The 24,495-nt window shown below is 41.5% G+C and overlaps 1 protein-coding gene across 1 annotated transcript; it reads left to right on the forward strand.

The window, feature by feature from the left end:
- Nucleotides 1-4,951: 4,951 nt before the first annotated feature.
- Nucleotides 4,952-19,980, forward strand: lin28aa (lin-28 homolog Aa). Its single transcript, XM_031801996.1, has 4 exons — nt 4,952-4,961; nt 6,164-6,336; nt 14,949-15,133; nt 18,954-19,980. The coding sequence occupies exons 1-4, from the start codon at nt 4,952-4,954 to the stop codon at nt 19,171-19,173; spliced, it is 588 nt and encodes a 195-aa protein (XP_031657856.1). The 3' UTR covers nt 19,174-19,980.
- Nucleotides 19,981-24,495: the final 4,515 nt, after the last annotated feature.

Consider the following 24,495-nt stretch of genomic DNA (forward strand, 5'->3'; position numbering starts at 1 on the left):
AGCTATACAATCATTTTGAACAAGAAACAGCGTGTTGTACAATAAACAAGACAATTAAGTGTATATGGATGACATAGGACCTACTGCCAACTAGAATTAAAGTTATGAACAGAACCATCCATATATGGCTCATGGGCTATTAACCAATGAAGATAACGATTGATGGCGTTCTCTGTATCCAGGGGCGCCGCCAGAGATTTTGGGCCCCATGAAAAGTTATCACATTGGGCCCCACAGGCCACACCAACCCTGCTCAGTTTCTGTAACCAAACACCTCCAGAACCCAATCGACCCATTCAAAGCTTTAAATAACTCTACCTTTGCAGGCTTGCAACTCTCTTGTAGTCCAATATTTACTGTACGATATTTACTGACAGTGAGCTGTGAAAATATAACACTGTGTAGACATGCATGCAACATTCTGCATCCAGTGGAATTCACTATTTGATGCAAGACTGATACCCTCTATAAGAAATGTGCTAAAGGCCATCTTTACAGTCTAAATGTAATTTTAATGGTACAAATTCTTGAATGGAAAATTCTCTTAACATTAATGAATAACTTAAAATAAGTATGACTTAAATATACATTAACTTCTTCAATTAAAATAAATTTACATTATCATCTATAGAATTATATAACAAACAAAATAATAAAATCAGCAGCAGATTTTTTTGAACTAAGTATGCATACCAACTAGACAATAAGCAGCTGTAAAAGTGGAAATGGAAAATGGAAAACAAAATGAAAAGGAAAAGGCCTGATGGTGGCGCTAGAGGAAAGGTCACGTGGTCACCAAATCAATAGGTTTCTTCTGCTTGGGGTCTTGATTGTGCACAACAAATTGTATGGCAATCCAGCCATTACTTTGAGATATATCTTGTTCTCAGCCTGTGGGCATCATGTGTGTAGTGATCCAATATCCATAGCCATGCCATTTACAGTTATCACTGGCCCTTGCTCAGTCTTACTCACCAAGAGCCCAGCGCTGAGACTTCTTGCTAGCAAAGTCCCTGATCAAGTTTGAGTTTGAGTTTGAGTTTATTTTATTTTTACAAGGACAGTGCACATTAACCAACGTTTCAGTAAATGTGCCGGTTTTAGCCAGCCGGCTAATTTTCAACCACAGCCTGGGCAGGTTATTAAAAACAATTACAATATAGACAATCATTGAGCAGTGAGCACACGCAGAGCAACATAAAATAAGCAAGACATAGCATACAGACAGAGCAACATAGAACAAGCAAGACGTAGCATACAGACAGAGCAACACAGAACAAAAAGCAGCAAGACAAAACAGACAACAGACAAACAACACACAGCTAGGGACCATGTTCACAAATCTGATTGACCTTTAGCCATGTATTCATACATTTTGTGAAAGTGTGATAGGTGGTGCAGTTATGTGTGTCTGATGGCAGTGTATTCCAGACATGGGAAGCTCTCACAGAGAAAGCAGATTTACTAAAGGTGCTTTTCCTTAAGGGATCTACACAGTCACTTCTCATGGTGGACCTTGTGCATCTGCTGCCATTTGTTTGGGTTTTCTGTTTAACAAAAATACTGAGTGGAGGGGGAGCCAGGCCATTTAGGATCTTGAATATAAGACATGCGTCGGTGTATTGCACAAGATTTTCCCAACTCAGGGGCTCATGCTTTCTGAGGATGTAACAGTGATGATGGCTATTGGGTTTCCTATCAAGCACTTTGAGAGCCTGTTTGTAGACAGACTTAATAGGTTTTAATGTTGTACAGCAAGCTTGGGCCCGACTAGTCAAGCAGTATGTTAATTGGGGGAGAATCATAGATTTGAAATACAGTTTTGCTACCTCTGTAGTCAAACAACTTCGTATAAATTGGAAATTAGCTAGGTTGAATCTGAATGATCTTTTTCACATGCTTTTTAAAAAAGAGGTTGGAATCAAGTATGATGCCAAAGTACTTAAAATCAGATACCACCTGAAGCTTCTCCCCTGACACATAGACATCTGGTTCAGTAGCATCTGTTGCCCTCTTTGTAAAGAACATGCAAACAGTTATTTTCACATTGAGATGCAAACACGAGTCACTGAGACACTTTGTAACCTGGACCATTACAGTAGTGAGTTCTTGTGCAGCTTGTTGTTTGCTCTTTGCATGCACATATATCACTGTATCATCTGCATACATTTGAACTTCAGACCCAGTACAGACAGAAGGCTGATCATTAATGTACAGGCTGAACAGGAGGGGCCCCAGTATTGACCCTTGGGGCATGCCCACATCATAGCTAAGAGTGGGCGACAGCTCATTGCTCACTCTGACACACTGAGTTCTGCCTTCAAGGTATGATTTCATCCATCTCAAGGGGGAAAAGTTGAACTTGGACAATTTTATGATGAGAATCTCATGGTTAACAGTATCAAAAGCCTTCCTTGGGTCCAGAAACACAGCCCCAACAACACCCCCTTTGTCCATCTTGGACTTCACATTTTCCAGAAGAAAGCAGTTGGCCGTTTCTGTGGAGTGTTTCGCTCTGAAGCCAAACTGCATGGAATGTAATGTGTAAGTCTTTGATGTCCAGCTTTCTAGCTAACTGACTTTCCATGGACAGCATGGCAAGACTGCAAAGACTGTCCTGGGACATAGTGGACCTCAGATATTTACACAAAAAAATCAGTTTTAGCTTACTGAAAGCTCTCTCGCCGCCAGCAACAGTCACAGACAGTGTACGTAAAGCAATGCAAAATATACGTAAAGCAATACACACTTCTCCAAAAATGCTTTGCAGCTGCATCTTACAAATTGCATTCAGGAGACCAAGATGGGACAAGTTAGGGGGGATATACAGTGTTCGTGTGTCTTACTTAATTTTAAACTCAGGTGTAAGATCTCTGGAATGCTTCATGATCAGTGTTTGGCACACAGAAGGGACTTTATCCTCACTGATCTGCCCAATTTTCAAAACAGCAGAATATTATTCCCCACTTTTTGCAGTGGTGTGGGACTTAATGTCCACACCACTGCTATGGATGTTGTCCAGAGCAGTAAAAAAACACTGTGTTCTGAAACACCGTTGCTGCACTGTCCTGAGTTGTCTCTTCTTGAGAGGTCTCATCATGGAATCTCTTTTTTTCCTTCTGGCGACTATGTTCCTTGCTAAATTGAGGTGCAACCCTCATTTGCATAGCATTCAGTGTTGCCTCAGACAGGAGAGACTCCCATGCATCTCTAAGAGGCTCATTGGATGATTGCTTTTTGCCAAAAACAAGAAAAGAAAAAGAAACCGTTAGTTTTATTAGTGTGGCGCCGCTGTCTGTGTCATCCACGCATTGGTTTTGGTTCAGTCTTTCGTTAAGGGAATACACAAACCATTGGCCTACATCAGAAAACTATTTTAGGTCCAGTAATCAAGAATACAATACAAAGTTTATTGAATCCTGTCAACCTCAACCTCTCTCCTTCGTTTAAACCACTTGTCTTTTCAAACACGTTGTTTCGTCACTATTATCGTCGTGGTGATAAGGATATCGAACACAACCAAACGTGGAAGCTAAAAATGGTTGATCTCTTCCTGAAACACGTTTCCCTGTCACTATTATGTTTTTAACACGATTGTAAAAAAAAAAGTGAGCTAATTCTACTGCAGGGCTTATCTTAACATAACTTAGTCATTATAATATTATAATAAAGTATTATAACATTTTCAGTTATCACTGGTATATTAATTAAATCGAGGCAGATAGATAATAAATACAATAATAATACAAATAATTATATTGCATTATTAGATTTGTACTATATTTTAAGCAAACATTTTTGTATTATTATATAACTACTAGGCTTATACCACCCCAGAGAAAGGTCAATGAGAGCATTTAATAGGGGAGGTTAAATTGTTTTATTTTTGCTTCATTAATCATTCTACAAGGAAAACAGTCAATCAATCACCATCGATCTGGGAATTCGTTTGAACAGATAGGCCTGACTTTTCATGCCACAATTCCAGAAGAGGTGTGCTAAAGACAATTGTTTCGTTTGAGTCGTTGCGGTTTTATTTCTTTAGGCTACTCTTCGAACTTCCCGCTGAAGATTACTTGAGGCAAAGTCCACTGGCTACATCAAAATGCAGTGGTTTGATGATGACCGATCCAAACCTCTTCGTGTCCATCCAGTCCCATCCCCCTCCCATGCGTCACCTCAAATGAACCACAACTGGTCAGCAACATTGCGGCAGCAGCAAAGTGACTGATTGCGATGGAACACATCGAGTATTCAACATGAACCCAATCACGTTACACCTAATCTCATCACCCAATTTCGAAATAAAAATAGGCTTAGTTATAACATGGAGTTGTTTTGAATAGCCTATTATATCATATATTGTTTAAGGGATATTTATTAAACATATGTTACGCACACATTTCATTTATACATTTGAAATTCAACATCTCCCATATATGGGCCATGTTCGGGTGTAACGTTGTCTGGTGGGTTTGCAGTTGCCTCTGACCATTTGCGTTGTATTTTATTAGGCTGTGTGGGGTCGCTGGCCACTAAATACGCACCCAGGACAGAGAGAGATGGGGTGGGGGCTCAGGGGGTGGGGGCTCAGAGCTAGCGCCGTGATAAGCAGTGGTGTGGTGTGCGGTGGTCTCTCTGCATAAGCAACTGTGCGGTGGTCTCTCTGAATTGTGATTGGTCACTCGACATATGTGGGGCCCTCCAACATCAAGAACGTGCAATTAATCATGTAGGCTAATTAGGAATCACGTGGACCAGACCGAGAGGGTTGAGGTTGGTTGATGGTAGGAAGAAGATGCTCCCTGGTCCTTTCTATATTGACCAAGAGTGGAAACTGACCAGGGGAGGGATAAAGACGTGATCCAACGCGGAGCAGGGCCCGACAAGTCCAGGCAAAAACACAGGGGGGACAGGGACTGATATAGACTAAAGACAAGCTGGACAGAACATGGCAGAAGGTAGGCCAATAATTTGGACTAAAACACTTTGCTTGGTTATTTCGTTTGATGCTATAGAGCCAAGGAGTCTCTGTTGGCCATAGATGAAGAGGTTTAGGGGGCTGGGTTACCTTGAATTGTCTTTTAGATCTTGGGTAATTATTATACAAATTCTTCCTTGTGACTCCCACCCCTCATTGTTTGGGGCGATAAGTTGCCAGACCCTTTTGTTTATTTCGCCCTCCCACTTTCCCACCGAAGTTAAGTTTTTGCTTTTCTGCGCATTTGGCATAAAAGTGGGAAACCGTGGGCATTACGCGGCTCGAAAGGGGAAAAGGATATCCTACATTAACTTGGGTGCTTCCTTTGACTCAAGGCGTGAATTGGCAAGATGGGTTCTGTGTTTAACCAGGAATTCCCAGGTTGAGTAAAAATCTGACGATATATTGTGTTTAGTGTAGGCTCTGTCTCTAAAGAGATACAGAATGAATACCAGTTTACGAATTTCAAATTGTGTACAGGATGGAACTATTTTCCTTTTAAAATTGCCTAGTCAATACCAAAACATGCTTTATTTTGTTCGCAATAGGCAAACCAGACTCAAGTTCTCGTGTTGTTGACAAAGTAGGCTCTTTATAAATGTAAATGTCATTTTTGTACACGAATTTTCAAATGTAGTCTTGTAAATGCAAATTGATTGGTTTTATTTTCACAACGTAACTTTTTTCTGTCGCACAAACGCAGCTAACAAGAGGCCCATATAATTCAGTTCAACATTGCCCAGCCATTTAGTGATATACTAGGTTTCGTCATTCGTTTCGTGTCGGCCTGTGTTGTTTCCTCACATACTAGTACACTTAATATATACTCACTATGAGTGTGAAATATATAGGTCCTACGTGTGAAAGATTGAAATATAAGATGGGAGAATAACAAATAATTCTAGCCATAGATAGAATTGTAGTTTATTGTTATTACGGACCCTTATAATATTGTTGTTTATGTATTGTAATTATAGGTCTATATTTAGGCCTATTGATATGATTGGTTATTCGATCGGTTTTGCAACGATTTCTCCCCGTTTTCTACCCAATGGTTATGAATGCGTGAGGAAAAACAATGAAAGAACAAAGCTGAATGACAATTTTACGCGCACACTCCTCTCTTAGTGTTCTGGTAAATAGTAAAACGAACATTGTTTAACATATTGTTCTAAATTACAGGAGTCTGCAAGACCGAAGAGGATGAAGGACCAAGTACGGAGGAGGATTCGGAATCTTTCCACGGTGTCGGCGTATGTAAATGGTTCAACGTGCGCATGGGCTTTGGGTTTTTGTCCATGACCAACCGAGAGGGGGTCCCGCTCGAGTCTCCGGTCGATGTGTTCGTCCATCAGGTAAGAGGGGGGCCTTGGTTTTAAAATGAACTGCCTTACCATCTAATTCCCATACCAAATATGTGATGAATGGTGGCCCACTATACATTGACACAGAATAAGATATTCAGGCAGTTTTCCATCTCAAACGAACACGCGTTGCTGGCTTACCATGTGACCTCGTGGTCATGTACAGTGGGGTCCAAAATCATGGACACCCTTGATAAAGATGAGCAATAATGACTGAATAAAATAAATCATTCAAATACTAGACTATATTGTATGCAATAAAAAAATATAAAATGGTATTACTTTATACTAATACAATTGCTCAGAGAAATTAATATTATTGGTTATTGATCAAATTGGTTTGTGTAATATGATAAATCAAATCGTAACATATCGATCAGTTGTGCAACGATTTCTCCCCGTTTTCTAGCTAAGGGTTATGAACGCTGAGGAAAAACAAGGAAAGAACGAAGCTGAGTGGCCCAGTGGTTTAAGGCACTGCATCTCAGTGCTAGAGGCATCACTACAGACACTCGTTCAAATCCAGGCTGTATCACAACCAGCCGTGATTGGGAGAACTACACGGGGAGCGCACAATTGCGTCTTCCAGCGTCGTCTGGGTTTGGCATGAGTAGCCCTTCATTGTAAATAATAATTTTACTTGCCTAGTTAAATAAAAGTTTAGTTTAACAAGTAATATTTTGGGGGGTCAAAATAATTGACACCCCTAGAGATTCTTATAAATAATGTAGTCAAAATATTCATATTTGGTCCCATATCCCTAGCACTCAATAACTACATCAAGCTTGTGACTTTACAAACTTGTTGGATGCATTTGCAGTTCATTGTGGTTGTGTTTCAGAGGGTCAAAGATCATACCCCCAAAACATTCTAACCTCCCCTGTTATTACTAATGGTGAGAGGTTATCATGTCTTGGGTTTATGATACATTTGTAACTTGCTCACTCATCATTATTCACAATTCATTCAAGAGTAATTTTGACCCCTACCTTTCTTTCTCTGAGCAATTGTATTAGTATGAAATAATATAAATAAATAAAAAATGCATGTACATACAATATAGCTCAGTATTTGAATTATCTATTTTATACAGTCATTATTGTTCATCTTTATCAAGGGTGTAAACAATTTCCAATAGTGTGCAACTGCAGCCCGCATTTCGGGCCGTTCCTGCACGTGGACATTCCCCCCACTGCACTGAGATGCAGTGCCTTAGACCACTGCGCCTCTCGGGATCCTATTGGCTGATAAAGGCACTGTATTATGAGCTGTCTTGTTTGCTAAATGAACAAATTAAGTAGGCGGTGGCATGGTGCATATAGCAATAGAAGCACAGTGACATATGCCTCATTGCGTTCATTCTTGTGGCTTATTGGGTATGTGGCTTTCAGTTAGTTATTTTTGTCCACCAATCCTATGGTAGTGAATGTCATTCCAGTTCATCTGTGTCATTCTAGTGCATTGCTTGCTATGAATTATATCTGATGGTGTTTGCGTGTATAGGTAAAAAGACAAATTATGTCAGTTTGAAACACTGCCAAGTAGAGATATTTGCTCGATCTGATTGGGTGGGCCTGGCTCCCTAGTGGGTACACCTGGGCACTCTTGTGAATTACACGGCTGGGTTTAACAGTTAACCTGACCAAATTCACATAGAAATGTGAGTTAAAGATCTGTCATTCTCATTAAAAGCAACTCTGGGGGGCCTCCTGGGTGGCGCAGTGTTTAAGGGCACTGTATTGCAGTGCCAGTTGTGCCAACATAGACTCTGGGTTCGCGCCCAGGCTCTGTCGTCCGTGGTGCGACGCACAATTGGCCTAGCGTCGTCCGGGTTAGGGAGGGTTTCGCCGGTAGGGATATCCTTGTCTCATCGTGCACCAGTGACTCCTGTGGCGGTCCGGGCGCATTGCGCGCTAACCTTGTCTCATTGCGCACCAGTGACTCCTGTGGCGGTCCGGGTGCATTGCGCGCTAACCAAGGTTGCCAGGTGCCCAGTGTTTCCTCTGACACATTGGTGCGGCTGACTTCCGGGTTGGATGCACGCTGTGTTAAGAAGCAGTGCGGCTTGGTTGGGTTGTGTATCGAAGGACGCATGACTTTCAACCTTCGTCTCTCCCAAGCCGCCTGTACGGGAGTTGTAGCGATGAGACAAGATAGTAGCTACTAAAAACAATTGGATACCATGAAAAAGGGGGTAAAATAAAAATAATAAAAAATCAAGTCTAAGAAGCGCTCAAGTCTAAAATAAAATCTAAGAAGCGCTTCTTAGACTTTATTTTTTATTTTTTTATTTTACCCCCTTTTTCTCCCCAATTTCGTGGTATCCAATTGTTTTTTAGTCTCATTGCTACAACTCCCGTACGGGCTTGGGAGACGTTCTATGTGCACAATTTCTATGCTTCCCATTCTTAAGTTTTGTTTTTGCATCGTTTACTTTCAGCTTCAAACAGCTGAAAATACAATATTTTGGGTTATGGAAAATACATTTCACAGCGGTTTAGATGGTACAATAATGGTACAATAATTCTCTACACTATACAGTGCACCCTTGGACTTTTTCCACATTTTGTTACGTGACAGCCTTATTCTAAGATGGATTAAATAAACACATTTTCTAATCAATCTACACACAATAACCAATAATGACAAAGCAAAAACAGGTTTTTAGAAATCTGAATACTTTCCGAATGCACTGTACGTGTTTGTTTTGTCACATAAACTGAAATTAGGAGAACTATTCGAATTTTAGCAATCGGCAATTGGCGTCGCAATTTCTGCAAAGTGCAGCTTTAAAAGTGACTTAGTCACTTTTGTACACAGGTAATGCATGCCTCATTCACTTACGTTGATGTTTTGCTAGTGATGGCTGAAGTTATCTGAAGTTTGATGTGTTTTTACAATTTCTTTTGGCAAATAGGCTAGTTTTAAGGTGAGGAGCCATCTAAAATATAGATTTTTCCTTTTAACTGTGTTTTTGTCTTGACACTTGAAAGTTCATTGCATGGTAATTTATTGCAAGTGAAGACCACGGGCCTACCTATGAGGCAATGGGCTTGTTCAACATTGCAGGAAATTGCAAACTGACTAATCAACAAATCACTTTGCATCAATGATAACTACTCATTATTTGTAGATCAGTCAGATGCAATTTACCCACTACGGATCACGAATTTGAAGCTCTCAAACATGATCAGTGTCTTTTCATCCTCATGGTGTCCAGGTCCCATGAGTGAATTGGGAAACTACCCAGGTTAACCCATCCTGACCAATAGTGAAGGGGGGGCACCCTTTTCCCTCCTAGTTTCCATGTGAGTGAGACCCTTCTAGCTGAGAAGATAAAGGCTTAGCATCTCATTGAGAGAAGTCCACTTTAGCTGTTCATTCACTTCAGATTCCTGAAATCTAAGTGATTAAAGCCTCCATGCTCCTGTCTCCTCTCTGCCAAGTCTATGTTAATGTTAAAGGAGGGAGGGAGATTTGAGGTTTACTATAACCCCAAAGTCACCATGGGGCACTCTGTTCACAACGCTGACATCAGCAAACCGCTTGCCCAAACGACACCACACACGCTGTCTGCCTTCTGCCCGGTACTGTTGAAACCGACATTCATCTGTGAAGAGTGTACTTTTCCAGTGTGCCAGTGGCCATCGAAGGTGAGCATTTGCCCACTGAAGTCGGTTACGACGCCAACCTGCAGTCAGATCAAGACCCTGGTGAGGACGAATAGCATGCAGATGAGCTTCCCTGAGATGATTTCTGACAGTTTATGTGGAAGTTCTTCAGTTGTGCAAACACACAGTTTCACCAACTGTCCGGGTGGCTGGTCTTAGACAATCCCGCAGGTGAAGAAGCCGGATGTGGAGGTCATTGGCTGGCATGGTTACACCTGGTCTGCGGTTGTGAAGGCAGGTTGGACGTACTGCCAGATTATCTAAATTGACATTGGAGGCGGCTTTTAGAGTGGCCTTTTATTGTCCCCACACAAGGTGCACCTGTGTAATGATCATGCTGTTTAATCTGCTTCTTGATATGCCACACCTGTCAGGTGTGAGGAGAAAGGAGAAATGCTCACTAACAGGGATTTAAGCAATTTTGTGAACAAAATTTGAGAGAAATAAGCTTTTTTAACTAATCTGTTATTTATTTACTTTATTGAACCTTTATTTAACTAGGCAAGTGTTAATTTGATGTGTTAAGATAGCCAGGAATAAATGTGCCTTAAAGGGGTCTACACAGTCTACCCAAACGGAGCCGAAGGAGGTCCGTTTGCGCCGTTCTCTACATACTGTGGTTCTACAGTGCATTCGGAAAGAATTCAGACCCTTTGACATTTTCCACATTTTGTTACATTACAGCCTTATTCTAAAATTGATTCAATTGCTTTTCCCCCTCATCAATCTGCACACAATACCCCATAATGACAAAGCAAAAACAGCTTTTTAGAAAATGTATTGCAAATAACAAACTGAAATATCACATTTGCATAAGTATTCCGGCCCTTTACTCAGTACATTGTTGAAGCACCTTTGGGAGCGATTACAGCCTTGAGTCTTCTTGGGTATGACGTTACAAGCTTGGCACACCTGTATTTGGGGAGTAACCAAAAGGTTGCAAGATCGAATCCCAGAGCGGACAAGGGAGAAATCTGTTGTTCTGGCAGTTAACCCACTGTTCCTAGGCCGTCATTGAAAATAAGAATTTGTTCTTAACTGACTTGCCTAGTTAAATGAAGGTAAAATAACAAAATATATAAAAAAATAGACAGGTGTGTGCCTTTCCAAATAATGTCCAGTTAATTGAATTTACAGGTGGACTCCAATCAAGTTGTCGAAACATCTCAGGGATGATTAATGGAAACAGGATGCACCTGAGCTCAATTTCGAGTCTCATAGCAAACGGTCTGAATATTTATGCAAATAATACATAAGACATTTATGCAAATAATACATAAGACATTTATGCAAATAATACATAAGACTGTGTAGAGCCCTAAGCCTCACACACATTGCACCGAAAGTGGATCTATCTTTTGCCTGCTGATCGTTTAGCACGCAGTGTTTTAGGAATCACCAACTGTAGACCTCTGACCGACACCATTTTTCATCCGATTCTACATGTAAAATCAGTGCACGCTCGCTTCACAAATTACGTTCAGAAGTGTGGAGTACTCCAGCAAACGGTATTGGTGTATCTGAGCCATTACTTTCAGAACCGCTGCTTTTTAGACCATTTATTTCAGCTATTTGAACTTTTAACCTGTTGACATGGCCAGGACTACAATCACGCCCCAAATGAATGATTTCTTGCTTAAAACCTTCCTTTAATATAAATCTATTTCTCAGTAAGTCATTTGTATGACTAAATACTTTTTTCATTCTTCCCAGAATGCGGACATCTCTCTTCTGGTGCTGCCATTCTAGATTCCAAGCCTTTTAAAGATTATGTTTCAATAAGTGAACAGTATCTGTTAACGATGTAACTGGGACAATGGCCTCCTGAACCCTGTCCTTTGACATCTTAAGTGGTGACTTCTCCACTGATTTCCTCCCCTAGCCATCAGGGTTCAGGTCAATTACATTTAATTTGAATTCAGGAAGCAAACTCAATGCTTGAAAAATTCAGAATTGGAATGACAGTTAACTTCTTGAATTTAAATGGTAGTGACCCCAACCTTGCTAGCCATTGTTAGGAAGACGAGAACATGTGTGTCCAATGTTCATCCATGATGGACGGATGGGAGTTATGGCTACGGTGTATTATGGCAATGGGGCTTTGGCCCTGAAATGAGTCTCTGCGTGTCAGGTAGAGAACATGAAGTCCTGGGGCCTGCTGGCCTTTGTGTGCAGGTGAACAATAAGACCACGAATTCCAATGAAGCATGCTCCTCTCGGCCGTGACCGAGCCCCTCAGCCCCTCTTTGTCCTAGCAGCAATCCCTTCCCGTTGTCAGCTCTCTCTCTCATCGTATGTCTTCATTCATCTACCCCGCTCTGTTTTATTCAAGATAGTATGGACATAGCCTACAGTAGAGCTTCATATCGCCCTCCAATACACTTCACCAGTTTGGTAGGGTTTAAGGCCATACTAGGAGTCTCCTTTCTCGTTCCACATGGTATGTTCTCTGTGTTGGGGGTGTGTATGGATGAACCTACCCACTCCTGTGGAGCAGGGGAGGTCACACGTGTGATGGGAAGTGGGTTAACAGTCACTGGGGCCAACGCACAATGGAGCAGCTTTTCAAGGGGGCACTTCTGTCACCCAAATGGAATTATGGAGGACCCATTGTGTGTCCCAGATCTGCTTGTAACTTCACAGCAGATGCTCATCAGTGACCATTACAGTATTAAGGAACTGTTCACTTTACTGTAATTCTCCTCCTACAGATGCTATTGCATTGCTAGTTTTCATTACACAATAGATGCAGTTCTTTGTAGGCCATGTGGCTTGTATTTCAATTAGTGTCCTAGTTAAAATGCGATCTATGGCACATGATTTTTTATGCTTCCCCTCAAATCAACTGCACAGTTAAACACACGTTGTTGTTGATATTTGAAGCAATATGCAGAGAAGGCTGTCAAAGAAGGATAAATCAGATTGTGGCCGTTTCCCATTCACAGATTAGTCCTAGTCCTGGACTAAAAGGCATTTTCAATGGATTGAGCTGGCTTTTTATGTCAAGGGCTAGACTAAATCTGGGTCTGGGAATTCACCCCCTAGTCTTTTAAATATACGCTTAAGATTGCCTCAAATAATATAAGATCATCCCAGCCTGACAATGGCAGCCATTGACAGTTCTGGAGAGGAAATCCTCCGTGGTGAGCATGGCTGATGTCTTTCCTCTCCTAAATTGGGTCCATGAACTCAGACAAATGGCACTTGGTGCCTAGGAAATACCTAAATGAGGTGGCATAGCCATCAGTCTTGTTCTGACACTGACCTGAGCATGCAAGAAATATTTGGGTTTTTGGCTCTACACTTGTGGAGTTCTGTTCGCAGCTAAATATTGATCACTCTCTAATGGTGAAATTCTCAAAGGTCAGTTGAAACTTCTGATAGGAAACACCAGGTTACATTGCTAATCATGTCAAAATCAATGATATCTGCTGCCTGGTTGCAGATATACCATACCACCAATCCATCAGCACTTTTGGAGGGTTCTTGTTTTACCCAGGCTGCCTCTGGCATTATACCCCTTAATGCACAGCCTATTCCCCTTTTTCATAGCCTCCCCTTTCCTCCCTCCCTCATTTTCCCCTCCTCCAAGGCTGTTTTTTATCTCATGGCTGAACGTCTCTCTGCTGAACAGCGCTGCCTGGGTCAACTGAGGTGAAGGCAGCAGAATGGGATCCGAAATCTGTAGGATACTATATCTTAAAGTACTGGGTCGTATTCATTTGGCACCAATAAAACAGGATGGGACTATTTTAGTTTTGCGCTTCATAACGTTTCAAACGTTGTGTGCCCTTATGAACACAAACCTGGTTTGATGTTAGCATAGTCTTTAGCGTTAATCTAAGGACAATGGTGTTGATTGTGTCCATACTCTTGGGCTGTTGAATGCTTTCAGGCTTTGAGTTGATATTGATTCCATGCTTAATGTGTCACATTTGAGTAAAACAATCAATCGATTATTAACTCAAAGCATGCAGGTACCTATCATTTGGAGTGACGATGTGTTGATTCTCAACTTATCTGCGTGTCTCTCTGCCAGACAACCATCCAAGGAATGTTTCCCTGAACACCCCCCACCCCCCCCACCCCACCCCCAACCCTATCCCTCTCAGCAAGAATCCTGCAGTGGTGGTTAGTGTGTTAGTGGTTCTTTGTGATGTAGTTGGGAAGAGAGGTTGGGGGGTAGGGGACATTGTAGTGCGGAATGCAGGTCCTTTGGCAGAGGGGGATGGGTGAAGGTTATCACATCAGGTTTACCACTCAAACACAAGAGACTCACAGGCCACTGTGGCCAGTGTTGGGCAACAGACCAATGCAGACTAGGGAGGGAGGACAAATAGTCCGTCTGACAATAAGAGGCTTTGTAGTTGTTGTTTATTTACGAGGCGAGACAGAATGATCAACAGTCAGGAGACTTAGGACAGATGCCAGATAGCGCCTATCTCTGTTAGAAAAGTTTGAAGATAGCATAGTGTTCACAGAGGGTCACTCCTGAGCGTCTCCCTTGGCCGACTATTAGTTGATTTGTTAGCTGATGCTGCAAGGTCTTTGTGATTGCGTCGTCATTGATTTGGAGCATATCATGCAGCTAGACTTAAGATCTGCTCGTAAGGATGTGTAACGACTAAACAATCCTCCAAGAGATGTTTGAAATGTCCCTTGGAAAGTCCATCTCTATGTTCAAAATGGGATGTTTGATATGACCTCGAAAAGGTTACGGGGCCATATTCACAAGAGTCTCAAATTAGGAGTGCTATTAAAGGATATGCCTTTCCTTTCAGATCATAATGACTAGAATGATATGGAGAGCGGGAGCTGATCCTCGATGAGCACTCCTACTCTGAGATGAATTTGGAAAGGGGCACAGGAATGAAGGTGAAACTTCTAATAGTATTCTGATGTTTCCTTCTACTGTCTTTCTCTCCCCTCCAGAGTAAGCTGCACATGGAGGGCTTCCGCAGCTTGAAGGAGGGCGAGGCGGTCGAGTTCACCTTCAAGAAGTCAGCCAAAGGCCTGGAGTCCCAGAGAGTCACTGGGCCAGAGGGCACACACTGTGTGGGCAGCGAGAAGAGACCCAAAGGCAAGAGCGTCCAGAAACGGCACTCCAAGGGAGATAGGTAAGTGCCTGCCTTGTATTCCCACTCTGTCTGTACATCGAATGGGGACAAGGAAAACACTCAACTGTATACACTAAAACAGAAAGTAATTCCTGCAAATATTCAAAAAAGCTATATAACACGAATGTTAGGTGAAAAAGAGGTGGTTCACAAAATGAAAATGGACAGAAAATGCCTTATCAGATAAGCAACAATGTACTTATTCATCTCACACACATACCACTATGTACACCATAGTAGGGGTCTAACATACTCAAAGATGGTGGGCCAACGTCTTTTCTTTATCGTGGTTGGATCTCACATCTGCAATAGTCCATCCATTTTGGATATGATGCAAAAGGGGTGTTTTATCCTGTTCTGTCCTGTTCTTCTTTTCCTTGACCCCCTCCCCTGGCTGTGGTTAGGGTCACACAGACAGGCTTGGCGTGTGACCTGGATCAATAGCTGTTTAATTCTGGACGTCCCTTGTGGATTTACACCCAGAGGTTCTCTCTTGAAAAACCTTTTCCAAACCTCTTCCACAAAATGTGTTTTTGTGGTGGTAACCTGAACTGGTAACATGAATGTTTCTGAATCACTTTAGATGTGGATTATAATTATCCTGCAATTACAGTTTAGAAGTAGTAAAATATGAAATATTACTCATGTTAGTTATAATAACCTGAGAGTTATTTGGGCTTGTCCCTTTAAAATAGCTCTTAATGGTTCTTGGTAGAACCATTTGATCTATAAAGAACCATTCTAGAAGTATTTTTTCCATTGAGAAGGTTCCGAAGAACCCTTTTGCATGAAAAAGGTTCCATACCCCACTACTTGCATAATGCATTCCTTTTAAAATCCACAAATCCCTTCGCTTTTTCTCACCATAAAGTAAAGGTGAGAGGCGGGCCAGCATTGTGGGTCCTTTGTCCATTGTGGATATTGTGATGGGTTAGAGAGGGGTATCAATGTGGCCTCCTGTCAGTTGTGATTATGCCCCGAGTGTAGTCAGGGTGAGAATGGAGATGGTTACGGCCTCAAAGAGTCCTGGGAGGCCTGTGGCGCACGATTCACTCTCCCCAGACTATGCTGGTCCTTATAAGAGGAATCATATCGGGCCAGCTCCAACATTTTCAATGGAGAATAAGATCAGCTGTGTTATAGTATGTCTTGAACATTAGTCAGTACATAGGTCTAAGATAATAAAAGATTTTTGTCAATGGCATATTCAATATTCTTTATTAGGTGGCGGTGTTTGCATGGGATTAGAAACAGAGGGCCCTGTTTCTAATGTGTGTTATCTGGACTCTAATATGGCCATAGTCAGCCACAATTTATTTTCTGATTCCACCTTAAGGTGTCCACATTCTTCCGTGCTGAAACAGTTCGGATCAGTTTGTGCATATATTATGATGACATTTTGTGATGTTTTTGTTCATTTTGGACTTCGGTAAGGGCTTTTTCGGTTGTTCGGCCACACTAAATGTTTTCTTGAGACAAGCTGAAGTTGGTAGCCGAAGTCTACGCCCCTTTGTTGGTGATTGGTCAACAATAAGGGTTCATCAGTAAAGCCTTTGTTGTCATTCAACGAGAGACGACTCGTTTTCATGCACATTTTGTTATTGAGAAATACTGCACCAAACATCTTAGTTAGATGTAAAATTGCGTGACTAAGATCTCCTCTGCAAAAATGTCAAAATTAATGACAGATTTCATGCATTATCTTAGATTAATTCAGACTATTTTGAGGAAGTGTACTGGCTACGGCGACTCAAAATGGACAAACAGTACTATTGCAACTTTTTTTTTCTTCAAGTGAAGGTATTTCAAGGGAGTATGCAATCACACGCGTTTGGTTCGCCAAGCCGACATCGGCTAGTTGGCATCCGAACTGAAGCATGCTGACGCCTTTAGTAGGTAAATATGATGCAGGGAGGGGAAAAAACCCTGTCCATTTAATTGATAACAGATGTAGGAGCCCGGGAGGGGGTTAGAGGTCACTGTAACCATGGCAACCGTGTATGACTAAAATGTAGGGGGTTGGGGTTGCGGGGGTTAGAGAGGACTGCGGAGGTCAGAGTTGGGAGATCATTGCTGCAGCTGTTTAGACAAAGGACCATTTCCCTTTTCCTGCTCACACTCCCTGATCGATGTTGAGACAGTTGGGCCAGGCCAGAGCTTCTGTGTTAGCACACCTTGACACCAATCCAACGGCCAGTGGTACAAGCAACTGACCCCCCTGAGCCTCCCCTGACCAAGCCTCATCTGCATCATTGGGGGAAGGAGGTCTTCAATAGCTCCTCAGTGGCACAGCAGCGGTGACAGCCCCACTCCCCATCTGTCAGCCGCCCCTGGACGCGTGGCTATTTTATAGGTCCGGTTTAAACTGAAGCTATCAAAGGAAGGCTACTCTTATGGCTACCATTGACCCTAACCCTTCTGCAAGGACTGTGATACTCTGTGTACGTTCTATGGAGAAGGAATATAATTGATGTAGCTAAAAAGACCTCATTGCAGCAAAGTACTGTGGATAAAGAATGAAAAGGGTGGTTAATTTGTAGATGGGAGGCCATTCAAAGTAACAAATAGCCTACTGAAACATACAGAGAAAACATGCATTTATAAATAGCGTACATCCTGTATTCAATTTGCATTTGCACATGAGGTAGAACAAAGATCATTTGCACTTTTTAACCCACTTTTAATCATCCTATTCTCATAAAAAAGGTTGGTCATATGCAGTGCTAGAGGCGTCACTACAGACCCCGGTTTGATTCCAGGCTGTGACATAAACAGACGTGATTGGGAGTCGCATAGATCGGCTCACAATTGGCACAGCGTCGTCCGGGTTAGGCCGTCATTGTAAATAAGAATTTGTTCTAAACTGACTTGCCTAGTTAAATAAAGATTAAATAAAATAAATAAATAGGCCACAGCATGGAACTGGCCAGATTTCTTGGTTTGCTCTGCTGCAGCACTAGCCTAACTGGCATATGCTGCCCTCTTGTGGATTGCAGGTGACAGTGCGTCTCACTCAATACGAGATCAGGGGCCATATGTAGGGAAGGTCAGTCAGTTGTACAACTGAATGCATTCTACTGAAATGTGTCGAACACATTTAACTCAACCCTTCTGAATCAAAGAGGTGCGGGGGGGCTGCCATCGATATCCACGTCATCGGTACCAAGGGAGCAGTTGTTGTTGGGGGTAAACTGCCTTGCTCAGAGGCAGAATGGCAGATTTTTACCTTGTTGGCTCGGGGATTCGATCCACCAACTTTTCGGTTACTGGCCCAACACTCCTATCAAATGTAGGTTCTTAATTTGACCCAGTTTGCTAAAGCAGGAAAATAATCCTGCAGCAATAAGAAATGTAAATTATTTTGTGGATTACAATTACTGGACATTTTTGTAGGTGTTGAGATACATTTTTCTATAGGGAAAATCAAGTCTGAAATTTCTAAGTGGAAATGACAAACTTCAGAAGCCTTTTTATATCTCAAATACACTACAAGTTTTTTGCATCGCTGGAAAGTTCTCCTGCAACTGGGTGATCAAATTAAGATCCTACATCTGTAGGATCAGGGCCTCACTGTCCATACAATCCTATTCATTGTGATATAAAGGCTGATCCTAAATCAGCACCCCTACTCTGAATCGCTTGATACATATGGCCCTGTCCTACATTTATCAGCCTGGTTCAGGGGATCCGTTTGAGCAAGGCGAGGTGCAGAATCGTTAATCTTCATCACATAACAAGTAGTTATTTGAGATGGGATTTGTAGATCATGATTTTGTGCAGTGTCTTCAAGCTCAAACGCGCACTTTGTCTTGTTTTTTAGGTGCTACAACTGCGGAGGCCTGGACCACCATGCCAAGGAGTGCAAGTTGCCGCCCCAGCCCAAGAAGTGCCATTTCTGCCAGAGCATTTCCCACATGGTCGCCAACTGCCCAATCAAAGCACAGCAGTCCTCGCCACGTTCTCAGGGAAAGCCCTCCTCCTTGAAAGGGGACGAGGAGGAACACGGCCACTCGGCCCCTCCCCCCGTGAGCTCCGATTGAACGAGGAGACGCAGGAAGGAAGCTTGGGGAAGCTTTACTGGATAGATGGCCGCTAAGTTTCCTTTCAACTGTATAAGACGCTTTTGGAACTACCTCAGGTTTTTGTAAACAAAACGATCATGAAGAAAGAATGTTACTGAAGTTAATATTTTGTGGTGTAACACTCACAAATACAGCTGTATTATTATAGCACTCAGGAAATATTTGTAAAAATGTATGGAACCGCTATTGAGGGGTTTAAACTTGTAATAAGTTATGGCGCATCACATAATATTTTGATGTCTTTATAGAATAGAAAGTTGTTTATTTTTCACTGAGCAGTTCATGAGAAACCATGCCACTCACACTAGTATGCTACTATACTAAACTCACCAGGAAGCTTAAAATCACTGTGTCAAGTATAGCTAAACACTTTTGCTGCCTTACAACTTCTTGACTTTCCTGATTGTTACACCCCACTATATCCGACAAAGACAGAGTTGTGACACTACACCTCTGCAATGAATGTTAGTCTCATGGGTGGTAATGGGCGGGCACATCCGAACCAACGGGACGGGGTAATAGCTATAGGCAATGTATTGGCGGCTACCAATATTGTTGGTGACCATGCAGATGTCCTGGGGACAAATGAATGTCAAACCAAAAAGTATGGCATTTATAGCCAGCTTTCGGTTGTTGTTGTGGTTGCGTCATTTCTGTTACATGTCTGATCTGCTGCTGCTACATTACAACCATACTCGAGAACCCTACATGTGTAGGATCTTAATTTGATCACTCTTTTTGTTGCTGAGAATTTTCCCGCACATTAGGAAATGCAACTTGTAGTGTATCCAAGACTTCTAAAGTTTGTGATTTCCACTTGAAAATGTGAAGACTTGATTTTCCCTAAAGAAATATGTATCAATCCTTATAAAAAAAATGTCCATTCATTATAATCCACATGATAATTCACATTTCCTGTTGCTGTAGATTTATTTTCCTGCAGTAGCAAACTGCCTTAAATTAAGATCTTACATCTCTATAATCAACTTGATCATCCTCTGCTTAGACTACATACATCAGTATTTGGAATTTAATCACTGACTCCAGAAATCACACCAATGATTCATAAATCTACATAATCATACTGGTCCTGTTTATACTTGACAGTCGAAGCAGCGGCAACATCAGGCTTTGTCTACTGTCTTAGAAAAAAAGTGCTGCTTAGAACCATAAGGGTTCTTTGAATGAAAAAGGCTGCATGTAGAACCCTTTCCCACCACAAAGAACCCCTTTGAGAACACATTTTTTCAAGAGTAAAAGCGGGAGCAACACATTTTTATTCAGTGTCGTCAATTACTAGGTACCTATTTAAGACATTGCCTCCAAAGCTGCTTGTGAGGACTACACAGGAACACCACAGTCGTATTCACAAGGCACCAAACGGAAGAAAACGGACTGAAACAGGGAGGGACTACCAGAATTTGTCCAATAAGAAACGCTTGTTTTCGTTTTTTTGCGAATCGTTTCTGCTACGGCGTGCACTAATGAATATCGACCCAGCCCTGCATGGAGGTGCATGTAGAACTAGCTAAGCCAATCAGCCTTTACTCCTGTTTTACAGGAGAAGCTGAAAGACAGACCTCTAAACATCCAAGTAATATATATTTAGAATTATTATGAAGCCTTTTAAAAATAGTCCTTGTTATTTATTTGTATCTAAATTGCGCTGCAGCTTCTCCTCATATTCAGGTTAAGGTCACTCCGTGATTGCCTGGTCCCAGCTCTGTTTGTGCTGTCTTGCCAACTCCTATGGTCATTGTTACGCCAAACAAAAACAGATCTAGGACCAGGTTAACTGTGGTGGGTTTTCCATCCCATACTAGACATACTAGACATCAGATATCTTAGCCATTCGTGTCTGCCTTTATCTTGCTCAATGCTGTTTTAGTTTAAAGGGACGTAACACCTCAAATCTAAGTTTGTCAGATACCTCAAAGGGGTCTCCTGTTGAGATAAATCCATGTCCCAGGCTAGTTTTGTATCCAGCTATGCCATAATCCAAAATGGAATTGCAGTGCTTATCTTTTCCATTCATTTGGAGTTGAGGCATATAGCTGGATCTACACCACCAATGGCATAGGATGTGGATTCATCTTGACATAAGACTACTTTTGTCATCTAAAAACATCTCACAAAGTGTATAATGACCCCTTTAATAATTATGTTGTTCTCTTTACTTTGCCTTGTATGATTTACTGCTACACACAATTAGCGTTCCAGTGTTGTGAATCTTCTCTTTTTATCTATGCCAAAACCAATGCAAATGTCACTCTTGCACTAATCATGTAGGAGATGCATTGTTGTATTCTATTCTATTCTATTCTATTCAGTTTAATCTTATGAATATGTGTTCCATATTTTATATTTTGATTGACAAGATACGTATGGTATGTAGGTGGTGAACGAAACGTATACATAACCTCCACTCAGGCTCGTCTCTCAGGAATCACAAATCTGACAACTCAGGGAATACTTCGGATTTTTTTTCGAAGGCTTGGAAGGGGCGATGGAGAAGGGTTGGGGAGGGATGGGATTGGGGTGCAATGTTTGTCTATATTAGTTGTATGTGTGCAGTGAAATACAAGGGAGTGTTCTGGTGCCAAATCAAAGTGCATGACAAGAAAACGGTAGAGGGCCTCTGGGTCCGGTTTTAAATGTCTCGGCATAACAGTAAAACTCTCTTTTTCTCTAATCCGCACAAAATGGTTTAAAATGGCAGTTAATCATGAAGAATAAAACAAATCCATAGCGTGTCCTTAAAACTAGTCTTAAAATGTTTTGACATGTGAGACGATATGAGTTATTACACACTATATTAAATACTTATACTTTGTCAACATATCTAATACCACATCTGCTGATGTTCTCTATTATTTTGCCCTACATAATAATATGTCATGACAGGCCTATACTATTCCTCTATCATTGTATTTTTCCCTCTATAATCGTTGTTGATGGGGAGTTTATGAGAATATTGTTACCAAATTAAGGGATTGGGTTAGTAATATTAGACATATTGGGGTTGTCTCGTCTCAATAGGTGGATTGCCCAGATTGTTGTTATTGGGCGATGGGATATATTATTTCCCAAGTCGTACAGGTTTAAGGAAGTGATACATGTTTTAACACAGGATTTTGTCATGTGAATGAAATGTGTTGAAAGCACATGTCCATTGATTCAGTCATGTGGGGGACTATATCGCACATAGAACTCATGTGTATAATAAGATTCAAGTTTTTTTTTATGAACATGTGTACTTGCCGGGTTTAGAAAATGTTGCCGTATGAATGTCAATGAAGGGAAAGCCTGATTGCCACTGATGACCTAAACCCTTCCCATTAACAAAGAGACGCACAACTCACGTGTATTTTGCTCATCTCTGGTTAGTAAAGCCCTCTGATGGTTAAATTACATCAGAGTTGTGTCACAATGTGAAACAACTCTACTATCTCTCAAATTCTCCACTGTGGACTGATGAAAAGTAATATTACTCATTTCTGCAGAGGTCATTGCTTAGATCATAACACTGTTTCACTGTTCTGGACTAGGTAGAAATAAGCAAGTGCCAAACTGAATGAATATAACGTAAACAAAGCTGTTGTACTTCAATAACTATATTTGCTAAATTGGTATCTTGTATGGCACAGCTAAAGTTGTTTTTGAACCATGTGTGTTTGAGCAAAACTGTTTTACCTCAACCTATTTTGACTCCCCATTGATGTGTTGTTGTCACATTGTGATTTGATTGTTGATTGTTAGATGGGTTAGATTTATCTTAAAAGCCAAAGGACTGAGTATATTATCATGTCCTCAGGGTTACATGGAAACCACAGAAAAACATATAGGCTACTGCATACACAAGTGACTCTTGTGTCATGTTTATGCTTTTTGTGCTATTACATCATTTGTGATCATGGGCCATTTGATGCAGTTGTGTGGTATCTATGGGGGATGTTACCTGTCATTTCCAAAGAATGTGCATTTATTATACTGAGGAATGTATAAATGTTTACTGCCATAAACCTTTGGCTCTTGAACCATATAATCTTATGCTCAGGTATCTCAAGCACCTCAGGATACTGGGATGATTGGTTGGATTTGTTATTCACTTCCTCATTTCGTTAAATGGTGTAAAGCATGCATTAAAAAAAAACTGTGACTAACAGTTTACTGATTTGTGAAGATACAATTTTCCTACTAGTTAATAAAAAACATCTGCCAATGTGTTTCCTGGTGTAGTTTTTTCTCCCAATGCAACAATATGCACAATGCTGCTCATACTTATAATTTGCATTAAATGGTCGGAAACTGTTCGGCATTCATCCGCCAGAGGCAGGGGCAGTCTACTCTTGTTTATACTCTGACCAGAGTATGTGAGCAGAGCGCAGCTGGAGCGGTGCGACGAGACCAAATATTTCTGGTCCATTTAGCGCACTCGCTAGATGTTGAATACTACTTTCTCTCTTTATGACCACAGATTGCATTTTTTCCTTTCACAAAACTGTTCAATAACGCTTTCCATTGGTTTTTTAGTCGTCTTCTTTCTTGAGTGGCGGCCAGATGATAGCGGCTGACGGTTCCCACCACTTCCAAATTCGACAAACGAAGTTCCGCACCCAATAATTTTCAACGGGTGCACGCAGAGCAATGTGCAGGGGATTGTGGGAAGATGAGCGGTGTGAACCCTGCTAGCGGAGCGATAGAAAAAGGTCAGCTCTGCTATACTTTATGCAAATTACACGCCACAGCTGCCGTTAACCAATCAGGTGAGGAGCAGATGTTTGCTTGAAAATCTTCCTTTCATGAAACATAGTTCCGCCTGTCAGTAGTTCCGGGCAAGCAAAATCAGAAAAGATGGAGGACAGCCAGTCATTTTGAAAATATAACTAGACAAGTCAGTTTTGAACCTTTATTTAACTAGGCAAGTCAGTTAAGAACAAATTCTTATTTGCAATGACTGCCTTGTTCAGGGGCAGAATGACAGATTTTTTTACATTGTCAGTTCAGGGATTTAATCCAGCAACCTTTTGGTTACTGGCACAACACTTTAACCACTAGGATACCTGCCACCCCAGTTAAGAACAAATTCTTATTTACAATGATGGCCTACACCGGACAATGCTGGGCCAATTGTGCACCGCCCTATGGGACTGCCAATCACAGCCAGTTGTGATACAGCCTGGATTCAAACCAGGGTGTCTGTAGTGACGCCTCTAGCACTGAGATGCAGTGGCTTAGACTGATGCGCCACTCGGGAGCCCACTAGTCATCACTGTGTCT

The sequence above is a fragment of the Oncorhynchus kisutch genome, linkage group LG2 (genome assembly GCF_002021735.2).
Source record: "Oncorhynchus kisutch isolate 150728-3 linkage group LG2, Okis_V2, whole genome shotgun sequence".
In the NCBI taxonomy this organism is placed as follows: domain Eukaryota; kingdom Metazoa; phylum Chordata; class Actinopteri; order Salmoniformes; family Salmonidae; genus Oncorhynchus; species Oncorhynchus kisutch.

Bases quoted from the DNA above. Each gene is read 5' to 3' on its own strand.
- lin28aa (XM_031801996.1), top strand. The intron at 6,337-14,948 runs GTAAGAGGGGGG...TCTCCCCTCCAG, and splicing joins TCGATGTGTTCGTCCATCAG to AGTAAGCTGCACATGGAGGG. The intron at 15,134-18,953 runs GTAAGTGCCTGC...CTTGTTTTTTAG, and splicing joins CGGCACTCCAAGGGAGATAG to GTGCTACAACTGCGGAGGCC.